The sequence below is a fragment of the Ranitomeya variabilis genome, chromosome 5 (genome assembly GCF_051348905.1).
Source record: "Ranitomeya variabilis isolate aRanVar5 chromosome 5, aRanVar5.hap1, whole genome shotgun sequence".
NCBI classification, from domain to species: domain Eukaryota; kingdom Metazoa; phylum Chordata; class Amphibia; order Anura; family Dendrobatidae; genus Ranitomeya; species Ranitomeya variabilis.
Genome location: NC_135236.1, coordinates 459,256,786 through 459,274,016, shown reverse-complemented (window position 1 = coordinate 459,274,016; position 17,231 = coordinate 459,256,786). Strand labels below are relative to the sequence as shown.

General features: G+C 40.2%; 1 protein-coding gene across 1 annotated transcript; it reads right to left on the bottom strand.

Annotated features, from left to right (window-relative positions):
* Window positions 1-565: 565 nt before the first annotated feature.
* On the bottom strand, window positions 566-14,213 carry LOC143773738 (uncharacterized). The gene is made up of 4 exons (XM_077261091.1): window positions 14,087-14,213; window positions 3,435-3,599; window positions 2,023-2,339; window positions 566-1,226 (listed from the first exon to the last, which is right to left on the bottom strand). Exons 1-4 carry the CDS (start codon window positions 14,106-14,108, stop codon window positions 1,074-1,076), a joined length of 657 nt encoding a protein of 218 aa, XP_077117206.1. The 5' UTR covers window positions 14,109-14,213; the 3' UTR covers window positions 566-1,073.
* Between the last annotated feature and the right edge of the window lie 3,018 nt (window positions 14,214-17,231).

The following is a 17,231-nucleotide window of genomic DNA, read 5'->3' as shown; positions in this document are numbered from 1 at the left end:
TGGTGAACCGTATTCTGGACTGAGGACTCAGAGATCTCCAGTAAAGAGGTAAAGAGACTGCAAACTGGTGTCCTCGTTATTTACCGCGACTTACACCCCACAACCGCACCGTTACATCGCTACCATTACTACCACCTATTTCACCGGACGTCCCCCACTGACGGACAGGGCCACGGACCGGGTCTAGCCACCGTGACAACCCCAGGACTGAGACCTAGAGACCTGGCTCCGGGTACCCCTCGGCCCTGCGGCGGTGCGGGGGCGCTCCATTATACTAAGTCTAATGGTGGATACATTAAATACAAAAGTGAAATGGTTTAAAGCCTATCCTACCATTATGTGAATATCTAAGTTAAAACTAAAGTGTAGATAAATGATAGTAACATATCCTCAAGGCAAACAGGCGCATGCCACCATGGAGGGCTACCGAATGAAACCGGGTGGTCGGTCAGCGGTAAAGGGATCGGCGGCGTAGGGTCGTCCAAAGTCCGACCCGACCCCACCGTATCCCCAGGAACCATCGGCCGACCCTCCCTCGGTCCCCCCATTTAGTTCATGCGCACAGCCTAGGGATAGGGACAATAAGTGTAATCTATTAATGTGTACTATGTGTAATATGTATAATAAGGTGCTACTAGACCCCTCTCTTATAGAAAGACAGGGAAGTCAACTAGGTGTGATTGAGTGATAATAGCTAAAACCCATAAATAAGTATAAAAAGTGAGACATATCTGGATCCTATATATATTAAAACTATACATATAAAAGTGATTATATGTTATGAATACAAAAAAGTGAATGTGAATATGTGGTGTCTTGTTACCTATAATGAAAAACTTGGTGTAACCATATAACCATGGCGCAGACTATACATGAGCCCACCCATGACTGGCATGTCATGCAGTGTTGACTCATGAAACCTAAATCACAAAATACAGATTAGTGTACTGGAAGGGACACATAAATGAAGATGATATTATATATGAAGATACCGCATAGAGTTCCCATACCAATACAACATGACTACATGTCTGGATGATAGTCCAATAAGGGAGTGTGGAGATCCCATGTTCTCATAATATATATAAGTCCATTCCAATCTTCTTAGGATATTCATCTCCCTGAGGACAATGTTTCAGACACGGCATTTCCATGTGAAGATCTTCCTGATGACTTCCTTGGAAAAATACCGCACTCAGGTTCAGCAATAGCATATAGGCAGTCAGCTGCAGCAAAGCATAAAAGATAAAATGAATAAAACCAACATTCAACTAACAATAAAGATAAGACTAGTAATTCTAAAAACAACCCCCCACTTTATCCTACTACTTCCTACTATTTTTACAGAAATGCCCCAAACCCAAAACTTTCATTGAGGCCCTTGGGAGCCAAGGTTCTCAGCCTATAGATCTACTGGCATTCCTTTTTAGCCAGTCTCTTGCCCATATCCCCCCCCCTGAATCCTAAGTCAAGGGTGTCAATGCCCATAACAATAAGCCCCCGAGAATTGCATTGATGGTACCTCTTAAAGTGCTTTGGGAGGGTTTTCAGTGTGGTGTCATCCGTAATCTTTTTGGCCTTTTCAATGTCTCCGCAGTGTTCGCGGATACGGACCTTGAGTTCGCGACTAGTCATGCCAATATATACTTTATTACATGGGCATACGGCAAAATAAATTACGCCCTTCGATGAGCATGTAATATGCGCCCTGATGTCAAAGGTCCTGGTATTATCATGGTTATGGAAGGTGGTACTTTTCCTCATATTACCACACCCCTTACATATACCACACGGAAAAAATCCCCTTCTGCCTATGCCCTTTTTGTTCTTAGATATTCTTTTAGGGTCATATGTGCTGTGAACCAAGATATCCCGTAAACTAGGAGCTCTCTTAGCTACCATTAAGGGTTTTTCTGGTAGAATTTTTTTAAGTACTGGATCTGTGAATAGGATCTTCCAATGTTTTTCGATTATCTCATGGAGGTCATACCATTCACTGCTGTAGTTGGTAATAAATCTTACCTGGATATCCTGTTCAGTTTGTATAGGGACCGTTTGATTCTTATGTAGGAGTTGTTGCCTCGTCGTATTTTTGGCTCTCCAATATCCCTTCTGTATAACTCGTCGGTTATATCCGCGCTCCAGGAATCTGTTTTTCAATATCCTTGCTTGTGCTTCAAACTGATCATCTTCAGAGCAAATTCTTTTAATGCGAAGATATTGACTGATTGGTATACTGTTGATGGTTGATTTTGGATGTAGTGAGGATGCATGCAACAGCGAATTTGTTGCCGTCGGCTTCCGAAATACTGTAGTTGTCAACATCCCATCTGATGACGCTATGATGGATAAATCCAGAAAATCAATTTTACGGCCATAAGTATATGTAAGCTTGATGTTCTTATCATTTTGATTTAATCTGGTCATTAAATTCTCAAGATCCTCCACCGGGCCCTCCCAGATAAAAATGATATCGTCTATGAAGCGAATCCAGTTATGGACTCGCTCCATGCCCTGTATCTCACTCTCTTGAAATATGGACCACTCCCAAGCCCCCATAAAAAGATTGGCATACGAGGGGGCACAAGAGGCCCCCATCGCAGTACCCTGTTGTTGTAGATAAACCCTCCCGGCAAATGAAAATGCATTGTGCGTAAGAATAAATTTAAGTAGAGTCAAAATTAAGGTGGCCATATTTTTCTCCATACTGCTGTGGGTAAGATATTTCTCCACTGCCCCTAGGCCATCAGTATGCCTGATGCTTGAGTACAACGCCTCAACATCGGCAGTGACCAAAATCATGTCTTCGGTAAGTTGTATATTTTCTAGATGGCCTAAGGCCGCAGTGGTATCTTTGATGTATGAGGGTAGTTGTGTGACTATAGGTTTTAAATAGTATTCGATAACATCACATATGATTTCGCACAACCCCTCATTAGCCGCCACAATAGGTCTGCCGGGAGGGTCTATCGGGTTCTTATGGATCTTAGGTACCAGGTAGAATGTGGCCAGCCTAGGATGCATTTTGATGTGTATGTCCAAAAACTTTTTTGGAATGATGTTGTTCTCGTACGCGGTAGTAAGGATGGCAACTAATTCATCCTTGAACTTTGTCATTGGATTGTATGTTAATAATTTATATTCAGTGGTGTTATGAAGTAATTTTTCTGCTTGTATTTCATACAGTTGATTTGACCATATGACCACATTGCCACCCTTATCCGCGATTTTGAAAACAAAGTCATCCCAACTTTCCAATTCCCTAAGGGCCACACTCTCCTCCCTTGTTAAGTTAAATTGGTGGGCTCTTTTGGGTCTAGATTTAATTTTTTCAATGTCATTGGTGACCATTTTGGTGAATGTATCCACCGCCGGTGAGATTGTTAATGATGGAAATTTAGTAGATTTATTTATAAGGCCCATAGGGAACTTACTTGTATTACTGGAATTTTCTTCCAATAAGGATACCAGTGCCTCCAGGGCTTGTTGTTCACCATCAACATCAATATCGATTTCCCCCATGTTTTCTTTGTGATGTAATTTTTTTAAAATAAGTTTTCTCGCAAATAGGTGGAGGTCCTTCACTGCGGTAAACGTGTCTAAGGTAGAAGATGGTGAAAAATTAAGTCCCTTCTGTAAGACCCTCTCCTGTGCATTAGTAAGGATATGATTAGAAAGATTAATCACCTTGACGGAGTCATCCTTTCGATTGTGGTTCCCATGGGAAAATCCCTTTTTAGTGAATTGACGTGTTCTAGGTCCGTTGTATGTATTATAGCTGGGTACCTGTTAGCAATAGCAGGTAGGCCTCATCCAATGAATGACGGACATTACTATACATATACCGGCAAGCCCCCTGCCCAGACACACCTCCAGAAGAAGCGAACGTGAAACGCGCATCGGGGCAGAGGGACGCCGAGACACCCTTCCAGACTTTATAGCAGGTATTTTGCCTTCACTTTCCACCCTCTTATGCACACCATCAGCATAGCCAAATGTCGGAGCGTTACTTTGGGGCCAGTTTTATTGTCATGGCGTTATGAAATGGCCATAGATAGCTCCTGATTACGGTGATGATCTTAGGTTGCCTAGGTGGGTGACAGCTTTTGCATATTTGCATATTTGTAGTCTGGATAGGAAGTGCATCTTAGGCAGTGTAGTCCCTCTTTTGTGGATTTTTTGTACCCTCTACAACATGTAGTAAATGTATTTTATGCGTTTTATCATTGACTTTCAATAAAAATTTGATATTTTATCTAGTACCATAGTGTTTGATTAATTTATTATCAGGTCACACTAGTCGTGAGTTATATATGTTAAGGTATTTTACCCACATATGGAAAGGGTATATTTAATGATTATGAGCAACTGAATGTGAATATACTTTATGTTAATGGTAAAATAAAAAAATACAATTTAATTATTTAAAAATCGTACAATGTTAATTTCTGTTTTTTATTTTTAGATGCTGTCTCTCAGTTGAAGTATATCTACGATAAAAATTACAGACCTCTCCATTCTTTGTAGGAGGGAAAACTTGCAAAATCAGCAGTGTATCCAATACTTATTTTCCCCGCTGTATGTAGATACAGTATATGTACTGTCCCGTGACATCCGTGCCTTTAGGCCCACCAGCTTCCTCCCATTCCCCTTGTCTGGATTCAAAAGGAAAAGTTAAAAGGCTCCCCGTCTCAGCTTCGCCTAGTCCCGGCCATAGGTCCCGGATCCTTCTTGGGATGGTTACTGTTTAAGGTTGTGACCGCCTGCACGTCACTCAGCCTAGGGGCCCCTCTTGCCTCGGCAACATCACCCCCACGGCTCTCTGTCTGCCTTCTTTCACTTCATCTTGCCCGGGGCATGGCTAACTGCTCACTAACCAGGAAGTCCCTTCACTATATCCTACTGCTCTACACTACACCCATATGTGTCTCCTCTCAGTCTGTAAAACCCTTTATGCTAACTATACCTATTCTAAGACTCATTCCCTACCTCTAGTGTGTCCCTCTATTATCCTATGTTATCCCTAATCTTATACACAATACAGCAACATTTCATGAACACAATAACAGTCACAAACATCATGGAACTGCACACAATTACACAATTACTATGAATACTGTGCAAAGAGGGGGAGGTATATGACGGCCTCTGTCACCTCCTTACACCAGCATTGTGCTTTTTTGGACAGAGAGTTCAGATGTTGCTCCTGGAATCTGTTGTAGCCATTTTCCCAACTTAGGTGTCACTTCTCCAAGTGCTCCTATCACCACTGGAATCACTGTTGCCTTCACCTTCCACATCTTTTCCAGTTCTCCTTTGAGACCCTGGTATTTCTCTAGCTTCTCATTATTCCTTCTTACCGATGTTGCTGTCACTTGGCACTGCCACATCTATTATCACTGCTGTCTTCTGATTCTTGGAGTATCCAGGAATACATCAGGAAAATGGCACCAAAAGATGAGATGCTGAGAGAAAGCCTAAGGCAGCAACAACAGATCTGGAAGGAAGAACAGGAACATGAAGTGCCATGGTAAGGCAAGCTGCTGCATGGGATGTACCATTGACAGATAATGGAGGTGGCTGACATGGAGAAATCCTACCAATGGCTGGAGAAAGGAGGACTCTGAGACAGCACAGAGGCACTAATCATAGCGGCACAAGAGCAAGCACTAAGTACCAGATCCATAGCAGCAGGAATCTACCACACAAGACAAGACCCAAGGTGCAGACTATGCAATCTATACATAAATATACTGTATATATATATATATATATATATATATATATATATATATATATATATATATATATATATATATATATACACATACAGTGGGGGAAGTAAGTATTTGATCCCTTGCTGTTTTTGTAAGTTTGCCCACTGACAAAGACATGAACAGTCTATAATTTTAAGGGTAGATTAATTTTAACATTGAGAGATAGAATACCAAAAACAAAATCCAGAAAATCACATTGTATAAGGTATATAAATTTATTTGCATTTTGGGGTGAGAAATAGGTATTCGATTCCTCTGACAAACAAGACTTAATATTTGGTGGTAAAACCCTTGTTGGCAAGCACTGTAGTCAGATTTTTTTGTAGTTGATGATGAGGTTTGCGCACATGTCAGGAGGAATTTTGGTCTACTCCTCTTTGCAGATCATCTCTAAATCATTAAGATTTTGAGGCTGTGGCTTGGCAACTCAGATTTTCATCTCCCTCCATAAGATTTTATGGGATTAAGGTCTGGAGACTGGCTAGGCCACTCCATGACATTGATGTGCTTCTTTTTGAGCCACTCCTTTGTTGCCTTGACTGTATGTTTTGGGTCATTGTCTTGCTGGAAGACCCAGCCACGACCCATTTTTAATGTCTTGCCGCAGACAAGACAAGACCCAAGGTGCAGACTATGCAATATACTGTATATATATATATATACAATATATATATATATATATATATATATATATATATATATATATATATATATATATATATATATATATATATATATATACACTGTATACAGTGGGGTGAATAATTATTTGATCCCTTGCTGATTTTGTAAGTTTGCCCACTGAAAGACATATATTATTATTATTATTATTTATATATATTTATATATATGTATATATTTTCTCATCTTTCAATTTCTGCATTGATATTCACTCTCAGTTCTACAATGAAATCTTTATTCAGTGATGACGGGTTTTCAGCTTACTGTGGTATGAGATGACAGTTGCTGTTCTTAAAAGTCTATGGAGGGGGGAGGAGGATGGAAGAGCTACTTCACCGGATAGGACAATTTCACGTTAAAGATTGTCTGTTTGAAGGATTGTGGATTTCTTTTTCTAGGTGTAAGGAAAAGTGTTACTTTATATTCAATGGCATCACATGTAGAATTATAGGATATGAGCAGTGTGATGACACAGCATTTAATCTTAATTATCAAGACGTCTATTTTCGATAATACAGGAGCCATAGACTGTTATCTTTATGTTGACTCTTCTTGTAGGTTGTATTGATATTTTTAAATTGATGAATGGTTGTTATGTACCATTTATATCAGTTCCTACAGTTTATGGTACTGTTGTCTTTGCAAAATATGGATGCAGGGTTACTGAACAATGATGTTTGCTGATATGTTGATTACACATTATACCAGGCCATGCACTTTATTGACTTGCAAGCATTGAAGGATAAACTATGAATAATCAAACAATGCATGGTAATGTCATCACCCCTTCCCATTGCCTGTGGATGATGGCTTGAAGGACAACAGTTGTGAACTATAGAAAAGGATATGCCTCTGTAACAAGACATTCAAAGATCCAGAGATCCAAAGAACCAGGGACTCTTTACAAAACCACAGCCAGGAACACTCTACAGGAGAGCTGCCATATCATGGCTCCATCACAAGGGACACAAATTTGACATTCTACAGGATGTCAGCTTAGGAGACCATAACTGGCAGAAAGAATACAGATTTGCTCCTTTAATCAGCACTGAACTCATGGATTTGTTTGTGGAAGTCAGGAGTTGGATCCTCTGGTCACCTGTTTCCCATGGATACATTTGGGGAAGCCATGATTGGAAGCCGTCGGTTACCTGGCTCCATGGAGATGTTCAGAGAAGCCAGGTTGTGACCCTCCGGTCATCTGACCTTGCACCTCAACGGACTGTCAGGTTCCTAAGTTACATCCTCTCTGTGCATGCCACAGGTGGGGGTAGTCAGTCCTGGAAGTCGCAGCTGGTTTTAATCTTGGCGTGTCAGCGGAAGGGTGAGACTCTGCAATTTTGCACCATCTTGGGTATTTTGCTGTGACTGTTCTATGTGTTATATGCCTCTTTTGTGGCCCAATAAAGTATTGCCACACTGTTTTATCCTCACCCTGTGTTGTCTAAGTAGTATTATGCCCATGGTAAAAGGAGAGCAGTCATTCAGTGGGATGATCCCTTGTCCATGCGGTCTTGAGCCAGCAGAATAGTGCGCCCGCTCAACCCCTTGTTTCCACAAGCAACTTCATCAAATTTATCAAAAGGAATAAAGTGATACTATTGCTAGTAAACCTATGAGTGACATATTCAACAAACATTGTTATATACCGCTTGGTAGCAGCAAAATGTAACGATGTTTGTTGAACATATCACTCATAGGTTAACTAGTAATAGTTTCACTTTATGCTACCTAACAGTATAAGGCCATGTTCACACTTTGCAGGTTTTACCACGGATCCGCGGCGATTTTGATGCTGCGGGTCCGCAGCAGTTTCCATTGCGTTTACATTTACATGTAAACCCTATGGAAACTGCAAACTGCTGTGCACATGCTGCGGGAAAAACCACGCAGAAATACAGCGGTTTACAACCCGCAGCATGTCACTTCTTTGTGCAGAATCGCTGCGATTCTGCACACATAATAATGCATTGAACCGCTTACTTCCCGCATGGGGCTGTGCCCACGATGCGGGAAGTAAGCGGATAATGTGCAGATGGTACCCGGGGTGGAGGAGAGGAGACTCTCCTCCAGGCCCTGGGAACCATATTTGTGTGTAAAAAAAAGAATTAAAATAAAAAATCATGATATACTCACCTCTCAGCGCTGCACGCGGCCGTCCGGTCTCAGTTGCTGTGCGAGCAGGGCCTGAGATGACGTCGCGGTCACATGACCGTGACGTCGCGGTCACATGACCGTGACGTCACGAAGGTCCTTCTCGGCACAACATCTTTGGAACTGGACCGCCGCGTGCAGCGCCGAGGAGATCGGGACATCAGAGGGTGAGTATATAACCAATTTTTATTATTTTTACCATTACTATTGATGCTGCATATTGCTGTATATGCAGCATCAATAGTATAGGAGTAAACCCGCAGCGGAAACCGCAAAACAAACTGCGATAAATCTGCAGGGATAACCGCAGCGGTTTTGCCCTGCAGATTTATCAATTCCGCTGTGGGAGAACCCGCAGAGGACGCCGCAAAGTGTGCACATAGCCTAATGCAAGTGATTCACTGGCACCAAGCAAGTTAAAAAATCCAACTTGTTCTGCAGTACCTTGTGACTCCATACAAGATCATTATGCTGTGATGTAGTAGCAGCAGACATCGATCTTTGGTTCCTTGATTAGTGTTATGGCCAAAGTTGCAATGTAGTCCCAGCTTTACTGATGACTAATCATTTATCATCAATTTCATTACAAGAAATTGCCAATTGCTCCATATGGAGACTAATATAAATTAGTCAGCAGCTCGGTTGGAATCATTGAATATTACACAGATGGCTCCATTGCTAGCTCAGTTTCAAGAAGACTTCAATATCTATATAAATACCAGTAATATATTACCATATACCCATGAAACTGGTGACTCACTGATCAATACAAAACAAGGAGAAAATTGAGTCCAAAATATGCCAACAAAATACAAAAGTTTATTCTTCCACATAAATAAATGACAATTCAAAAAATTAGAAAAAAAATGTATTTATTTAAATTTTTTTATGGAGGTGGCTCCCGGGCTGCAGTCCTTGTGCAGTGCTGGTTACGCTACATTGATGACCTGTTCATCATATGGCAAGGGTCGGAATATGAACTGCAGATGTTTAAGCAGAAATTAAATTGCAATAGATTCAATATAAAACTTATCAATGAGTATGGCTGCAATGGACTTCCTGGATATTAAATTGAAATTGATGAGCATCGATATTTACAGACAGATGTGTTCCGGAAGTCCACCTCGGTCAATTCATTGCTGCATGCAAGTTCAGGTCATCCCTATAGTACTATTAAGGCCATCCCAGTTGGACAATACCTCAGGATGAGGCGGATCTGTTCCTCAGAGTCCAAGTTTGAGTCCCAGGCATCTGACCTCCAACAAACATTCAAGGCAAGGTGATACAGCAATAGGTGCATTAAATCAGGATATCTCAGAGCAAAACATCAACCAAGGGATATGTTATTACATCCGCAAAAGAAAAATGATGAAAAGTATGAGATTTTCCATTTTATTTCAACCTATAATGGGGAGTGGGCCACAATGAGGAGTTGTCTCGAAAAACATTGGCGCATCCTCAAAAAGGATTCTACACTCTCCAAACATCTAACTGAATATCCATTAACGACTTCCAGGAGGACAAAAATTTAGGTGATATTTTGGTGAATAGCCATTATGTCCCTGCCATCACCAAAAATCCTTTGGGATCTGGATGCCCTATTGCTGGATGCTTTCCTTGTGGAAATTGCATCTCATGCAAAAATATTTGTCATACCTCAGTGTTTGACTCAGCCAATGGGAAAGGGAATTTTTCCATTAGACATCACATTACCTGCAATACAACTTAGGTCATATACTATGGCAAATGTCATTGTCCTAAAATTTATATTGGCTTGACATCAAGACGTTTTGGTACTCATACATGGGAACATGTACGTGACATTATGGTGGCAGAGACAGAGATCGATCTTACACAATTAAAAACAATACCTCGCCACTTCAGAATATTTCATAAATGCAACCCTAAGTTTCTCTCGGTCAGGGGTATTGAACATGTCCGGCGTAGTATCAGGGGAGGCGATAATAGATGCCTCCTTGCTCAGAAAGAGTGTAGGTGGATTACTACATTGGGCACAATGACCTCTATAGGTCTTAATGAAACACAGGGCTTTTCTTCGTTTCTATAATAAGGCTATTTTGTCCGCTTTCTAGAAAACTTCCCTCTCTATTCCACAATTTATCTATTTTGATTTAGCTTGGGGTATCCTGGCCATGAGTGGCCCTCTGAAACATATGTTTGAAGAATATTTGAAGCAATATATACAACCATGGATGGAAAAATGAAGACAATTAAATTAGCTCCATTCCTGTGGTTATAAAAAAGGATATTATGGACTTTTTTACTCAATAATAATCCAAAATAATTCACATTATCGGGTATTTTTTGTGAATAAGATATAATTGTCTATAAGGAAAGTATTTCTGCTTCATAATTAATATCTTTTCCTGTCCCCATGATGATGTAGGTTTTATATGTTTTATGGCCAATGTGAACATGCGTTTATGTGCTGCATGTTTACCAACTCAAGTCAAGTTCAATTTTTGTGTTTTTTTTCTTTGTATTATTGCATTCTGTGCAAGCCAGGGTGTGGCCACCCTTTTCTGAGCTGGAGATTGTATATAAGGCTCCTCAGACTGGTGTTCCACTGGTTGGGCCCAGTCCTTTTGTCTGCCCTTATTGATACACTGAAGTCAACATTGACACATGGTAAGCTTTTTAATATTAGACAGCGTAGGACTGTCCCAATCAGAGTTACCTTGTCATGGTGGGATGGCTTTCATGCTATTTTTGATCAACAACAGTATTACCAAAAACTCTGTGTCGTTTAGATGCACTTCATGCTTTTTTACTTAGTTACAGCAGGGCTTTTGCTCATTTTTTCTCTTGTAGGTTTTATGCTTTATGGCCAATGTGAACATGCGTTTATGTGCTGCATGTGTACCAACATAAGTCAAGCTCAATTTTTGTGTTTTAACATTTGATAGGTTGCGGACCGGTCAGGCCACCGGAACGGCATAATATTTAAACCGGACTGATACGTCACCTAGGCCACGCCCCCTAAGGAAGCGAAATTTAATGCGAAATGCACGTTGGGGAACGTGGTCGAGATCAAGGCAGGATGACTTTTCTAATGGATAATTACCGTATTCCCTGTGTTACCAACATTATTTTTAATAGGAACAGTGCTTAACAAAAGGTTTAGAGACTATTATTCTTAACGTATTTTGCTTTTACGGCTCAAGTTTACATGAAATACTGATGCATACAAGCATTTAATGTGTTTTTTCACTAGTCTCCATAACGGGATTATAATCCTTTTTCCCTTTGTCTGCACTTTGTAACAAATCATGACCTTCACTTCAGCCTTTTCTTACACTCACGGATTTAATCACATTCTGATACAGATAAAATCATGTATTTTAAAAAAATATATTTTTTTCTTTGTAACTTCTTGAATTGACATTTATTTATGTGGAACAATAAACTTTTGTATTTTGATGGCAAGACTTCAATATCTCATGAAACTTACACATATGGGAATCAACAAATCATTGTGATATCTACTATAACTAGGACATAATATGTTCTACAGCATTTATTTTTTGTTCTCTTTGTGGAATATTACTAAAATATGTTTTAGGGCACTTCTGTTTGAAAATAGGAAAACATACCAACTTGGTTCTGATCCATGATGTCGTTTGCAAACCTAAAAGCTAAATTCACACGTAAATAAAAAATAATCTAATTTTTAAAACATCAGATGCTATACAGTGGCTCCATATGGGGATGCTTTTTCGGGGGGGCACCCATAGACATTAATAGGCAAGTTTCATCTGCAATACAGAGATTAGGCATGCTGGGATTTTTTTTTTACCCTCAAGAATATTTGGTGCATGAAAAAGAACGGTCATCTGAACACCCGTATTGAATAACTTTGTTCCGAGTGCTGTCAGTTTTTTTCCGTGGGCAACATTCGGGCTGAAAATTTGGTTGCATGAATATAGCCTAACCTTGACGTTGACCAAGATTAGAAAAAGCTGCCTCATTTTTAAGGAATGCACTTTATTACTGGTAAAAGTGTATGACGCTGTGAACATGAGATCACCTGCAGGAAGGTAGCTGTTCAGTAGTGGATGAGTTCGCATATTTTGCACTACAGTTAAGGTTCATAAGTGACAAAGAAAGAGCTACAGTTGTCACTTTTCTATTAGATTTAGCACTGCGATCATCAAGACTGACATAATTTTTAAACCTTGGGGTAGGGTTTAAAAATGGTCCTGTGTTCTATCCAGATTTAATGCCTGTTAGCACATACCTTAGGCTAAAAGGTGCAACCTACAGAAGTTACATTTTACTGGAAAGATGTGTACCTCTTTTTGAACTACCAATAATTTTGGTTTATAAATATTTCTATAGATAATGACCGAAATACATCTGACTACCCACTCATTGGCCCCTTTCACACATTAGTAAGTATCTGTGTTATGTGCCATTAACTGAACATAGCAAAGGCTAGTATAACCAAAGTGTCTTCCAAAAACACTAATGCTTTTTTGCGCTATGTGCAAGACTAGCCCCTTTTTTGTAAAAATATTTATTTTGAAAATATGGTGTAATTTGTGCTAATCATAGCTTTGAATACAGCAGAAATAACCAAATTTGGAATTACAATGACTAGTAATTACTGCATGAGCAATTCCTTTCCATTTCATTTTCAGAAATAGATGTTATGTTTATATATTGCCGGAATGTTGTTTTGGGACGTGGTTGGCAATGGCAAATGTAGACAAATGTAATACAGTCCAGATCTAAAAAGAAGTCCAAACACAGCTTTATTTAGAAAATTCTACAAAATAGTAGCATATTAATGTGCAGGTCCATTCTGCTTGTCTCTTAAACCAAATAAACACCCGCCACACTATTTGGGCTCGAAATAGCACGTTTTCTCACCTACACACAAAATTCAATAAAGCAGACCGGTCAAATGTTTGCCTTGCTACACCAAGCTCTTGTGGCTTCTGCCTCTGACTCTGCGCTAGTAGAAGACCTTTTATTTCTCTATATTAAGCTTATCGGATTCATCTGAGTTAATTACTAATCAAAAGAAAATCCTCAACCAAAATCTCACAAGCAGCCATCCTTATACTCAACAAAAAAATAAGCCCAAAACATAAATTATTTAAAGCTTGAGGCTTGAGCAAATTCTTTGGCTGAGGAAACCCAGTATTTCTAAATTAATTTTATCTCATCCAGCTAACACCCAGCTGAATAAGATATACTGTGTTCCTACTATGGTAGGAGCTTCCTTGATAACATACTTTAAGTGATTAATAGCAATTTATGTTTACAAAGACAAAATTATTTGAATTAATGGCGCTGATGCCTGCATCAGAAGTGAACAGTGCTGATCAGGTTATCGTTAGGTCTGCTTGATGCCATCAGCTAAAAAAGGCTACCTTAGACAGTCTTGTCTCTAAGCACTCGCTTCCTGTCTTTCATTCTTTAACCCTTATATAGGGATCTTGACTTACCACAAGGTGACCTAGGTTGCATCCACAGAGTAGCTCCTGACCATCATCAGTGCCACCTGACTTAAAAACGGCTGCTCCTAGTGACAGAGGCAGATGTCCCTGGAGTAGATCTGGGTAGAGATGTGACTGATAGGACTTACTGAGACACATACATAATCTGTTCAAAATAATAGGACATGTGTTTGATACTTGTGCAACTTTCTCAGAAGGTGTGTTCATAATATTATCTCCACCACTTCTTATTTGGAAGTGAGCATCACATCATCATCTCACATAACCCATTGAATAAAGATGTTTTCTTATTAACTTAGTTGTGATCTTTTTGATGGTTGAATTGGCACTAGGTGGATTCAAACATAGAGTTTCACTATATAAATCCTACTAGTGTTGTAACTAGAGTCTGATGACTTCGGTGCAAAATGTTGAGGCCCCAACTACATGTTGGTCAGACATATTAAGCCTTGTAGCGTTCTAAATCCTATACAGACATAATATGTGTTGTCTTCCAGTAGCCCTAATGGAATAATGTCTCCCATCCTGTACTACTGTTACCCATCCTGGTCCGCTTCCTGGTACAATGTCACCCATTCCGCCCCTTCCGGTAATAATGTCCAACACCCTGGACCCCTTCTTTGTATAATGCCCCCCATCCTGGTCCCCCTCTTGCTAATTCTGATACCCTTCCTGCTATAATGTCCCCCATCCTGATCTCCTTCCTTTAATAATGTTGCTATCCTGGCCGTTTCCTGGTATAATGTCCCTCCCAGGGTCCCTTCCAGCAATATTGTCCCTCATCCTGGGCCCCATCCTGGTATAATGTCCCCATCCTAGGCCCCTTCTAATAATAATATCCCTCTACCTGTTTTAATGTCTCCATCCTGGCCCCTTCCAGTAATATCTGTTTTCCATTCTGGGCCTCTTCCAATAATTTATGTCCTCCATCCTAGGCTCTTTCCTGCTATAATGTCCCAGCTACTGTGCACATGCTGTCATAATGCTCCCCATTCTGCTGCTGTTCCTTAGCACATTTTAAAAAAAGAATTCTTCTCACCTTTCCCTGCCTCTAAAGTCAGCACAGAGGCCGGCAGCCTGTTGTGCCTGTAATGGGAGATGCATGATGTCCCTACTATGCACCACCTGTGAGTCACATGCCAACGACAACTCTTGGTCTTTAATTGGCTGGCAGCCAAGAGCCTCTTAAAGGAGCTACCGCAACCCCCGACCTACTGTCTCCTTCCCCACCATCCGTAGAATGTAAACCCGCAAGGGCAGGGTCCTCGCCCCTCTGTATCAGTCTGTCATTGTTAGTTTTTTTTACTGTAAGTGATATTTGTATTTTGTATGTAACCCCTTCTCATGTACAGCACCATGGAATCAATGGTGCTATATAAATAAATAATAAAAATAATAATAATGATGATGATGATGAAGAAGTTACAGGTCTGTGAGAGCCAGAAATCTTTCATGTTTTTAGGTGACCAAATACTTATTTTCCACCATAATTTGCAAAATAAATCTTGCCAACTCAGACAAGGTGATTTTCTGGGTTTGTTCTCTCATTTTGACTCTCATAGTTGTGGTCTACCTATGATGTCAATTACAGGCCTCTCTCATCTTTTTAAGTGGGAGAACTTGCACAATTGGTGGCTGACTAAATACTTTTTTCCCCACAGTATCACCCACTCCGGGTTTTGATAGCTAACATACTGACCAAACACTGAACGTGGCTTAAGGCCATGTGCATACGTTCAGTTTTTTTCGCGTTTTTTTCACGTTTTTTTGCTATAAAAACACGAAAAAACGCTTACATATGCCTCCCAATATTTACAGTGTATTCCGCATTTCTTGTGAAAATGTTGCATTTTTTTCCACAAAAAAATTGCATAGCGGAAAAAAAGCAACATGTTCATTAAATTTGCGGAATTGCGGGGATTCCGCACACCTAGGAATGCATTGATCTGCTTACTTCCCGCACGCAAGTAAGCAGATTATGTGCGGTTGGTTGCGGTCCTCCACGGACTGGGCACCATATAATTGGCATCATATAATTGGTAAAAAAAAAAGAATTAAAATAAAAAATAGTGATATACTCACCTTCGATGGCCCCGGAGCCTTCCCTCCTCTCAGGTGCATGCTGCCGCTTCCGTTCCTATAGATGGTGTGTGTGAAGGACCTGCGATGACGTCGCGGTCTTGTGATTGGTCGCGTGACCGCTCATGTGACCGCTCACGTGACCGCGACGTCATCGAAGGTCCTGCACACACACACCATCTATAGGAACGGATGCCGCTGAGGAGATCGGCTGTCTGCAGGTGAGTATAACCATTTTTTTTAATTTTTTTTATTATTTTTAAACATTCTATCTTTTACTATTGATGCTGCATAGGCAGCATCTATAGTAAAAAGTTGGTCACACTTGTCAAACAGTATGTTTGACAAGTGTGACCAACCTGTCAGTCAGTTTTCCAAGTGATGCTACAGATCGCTTGGAAAACTTTAGCATTCTGCAAGCTAATTACGCTAAAATGCTAAAAAAAAGCGAAAAAAAACGGGAAAAAAACGCAAAAAAAATGCGGATTTCTTGCAGAAAATTTCCGGTTTTCTTCAGGAAATTTCTGCAAGAAATCCTGACGTGTGCACATACCCTAATAGTTACACACCGATGGGACTTCCATAAGGTGCTGCTACCAGTCATATTGTTACATGTCGTGTACCATGCTGGCTGCCAGTCAATTACGCAGACCCATACGATTAGATTTGGCAAGCTGACACCCAGAAGATGTATTTGCAGTTATTTTAATATTTGTCTATTACTATTAAGTACTACATACTATTAATTGCACCACACACACAAGCTGTTTAATGTGAAAGAATTTCTTTTTCATGGCAAGATTGATTGTCTGGAATTTCAGCTATGGATTTCCCTACTGGAAAACACAGAAGCAGCAAACAGGATGAGCGGAGAATAGAGTTTCCTGTTTATGCCTCCAGGAAAGGGTTGCATAGTCTCGGAATGCTGAATAAAAGGCATTGTCCACATAACCAAACACTAAGTACATGTCTGTCTTTGTAAGGAAATGCCAGGAAAGACTCGGAAAAGAATACAGCACATGCAATAACTTTGTAGACAGAGTTAAAGAAAACA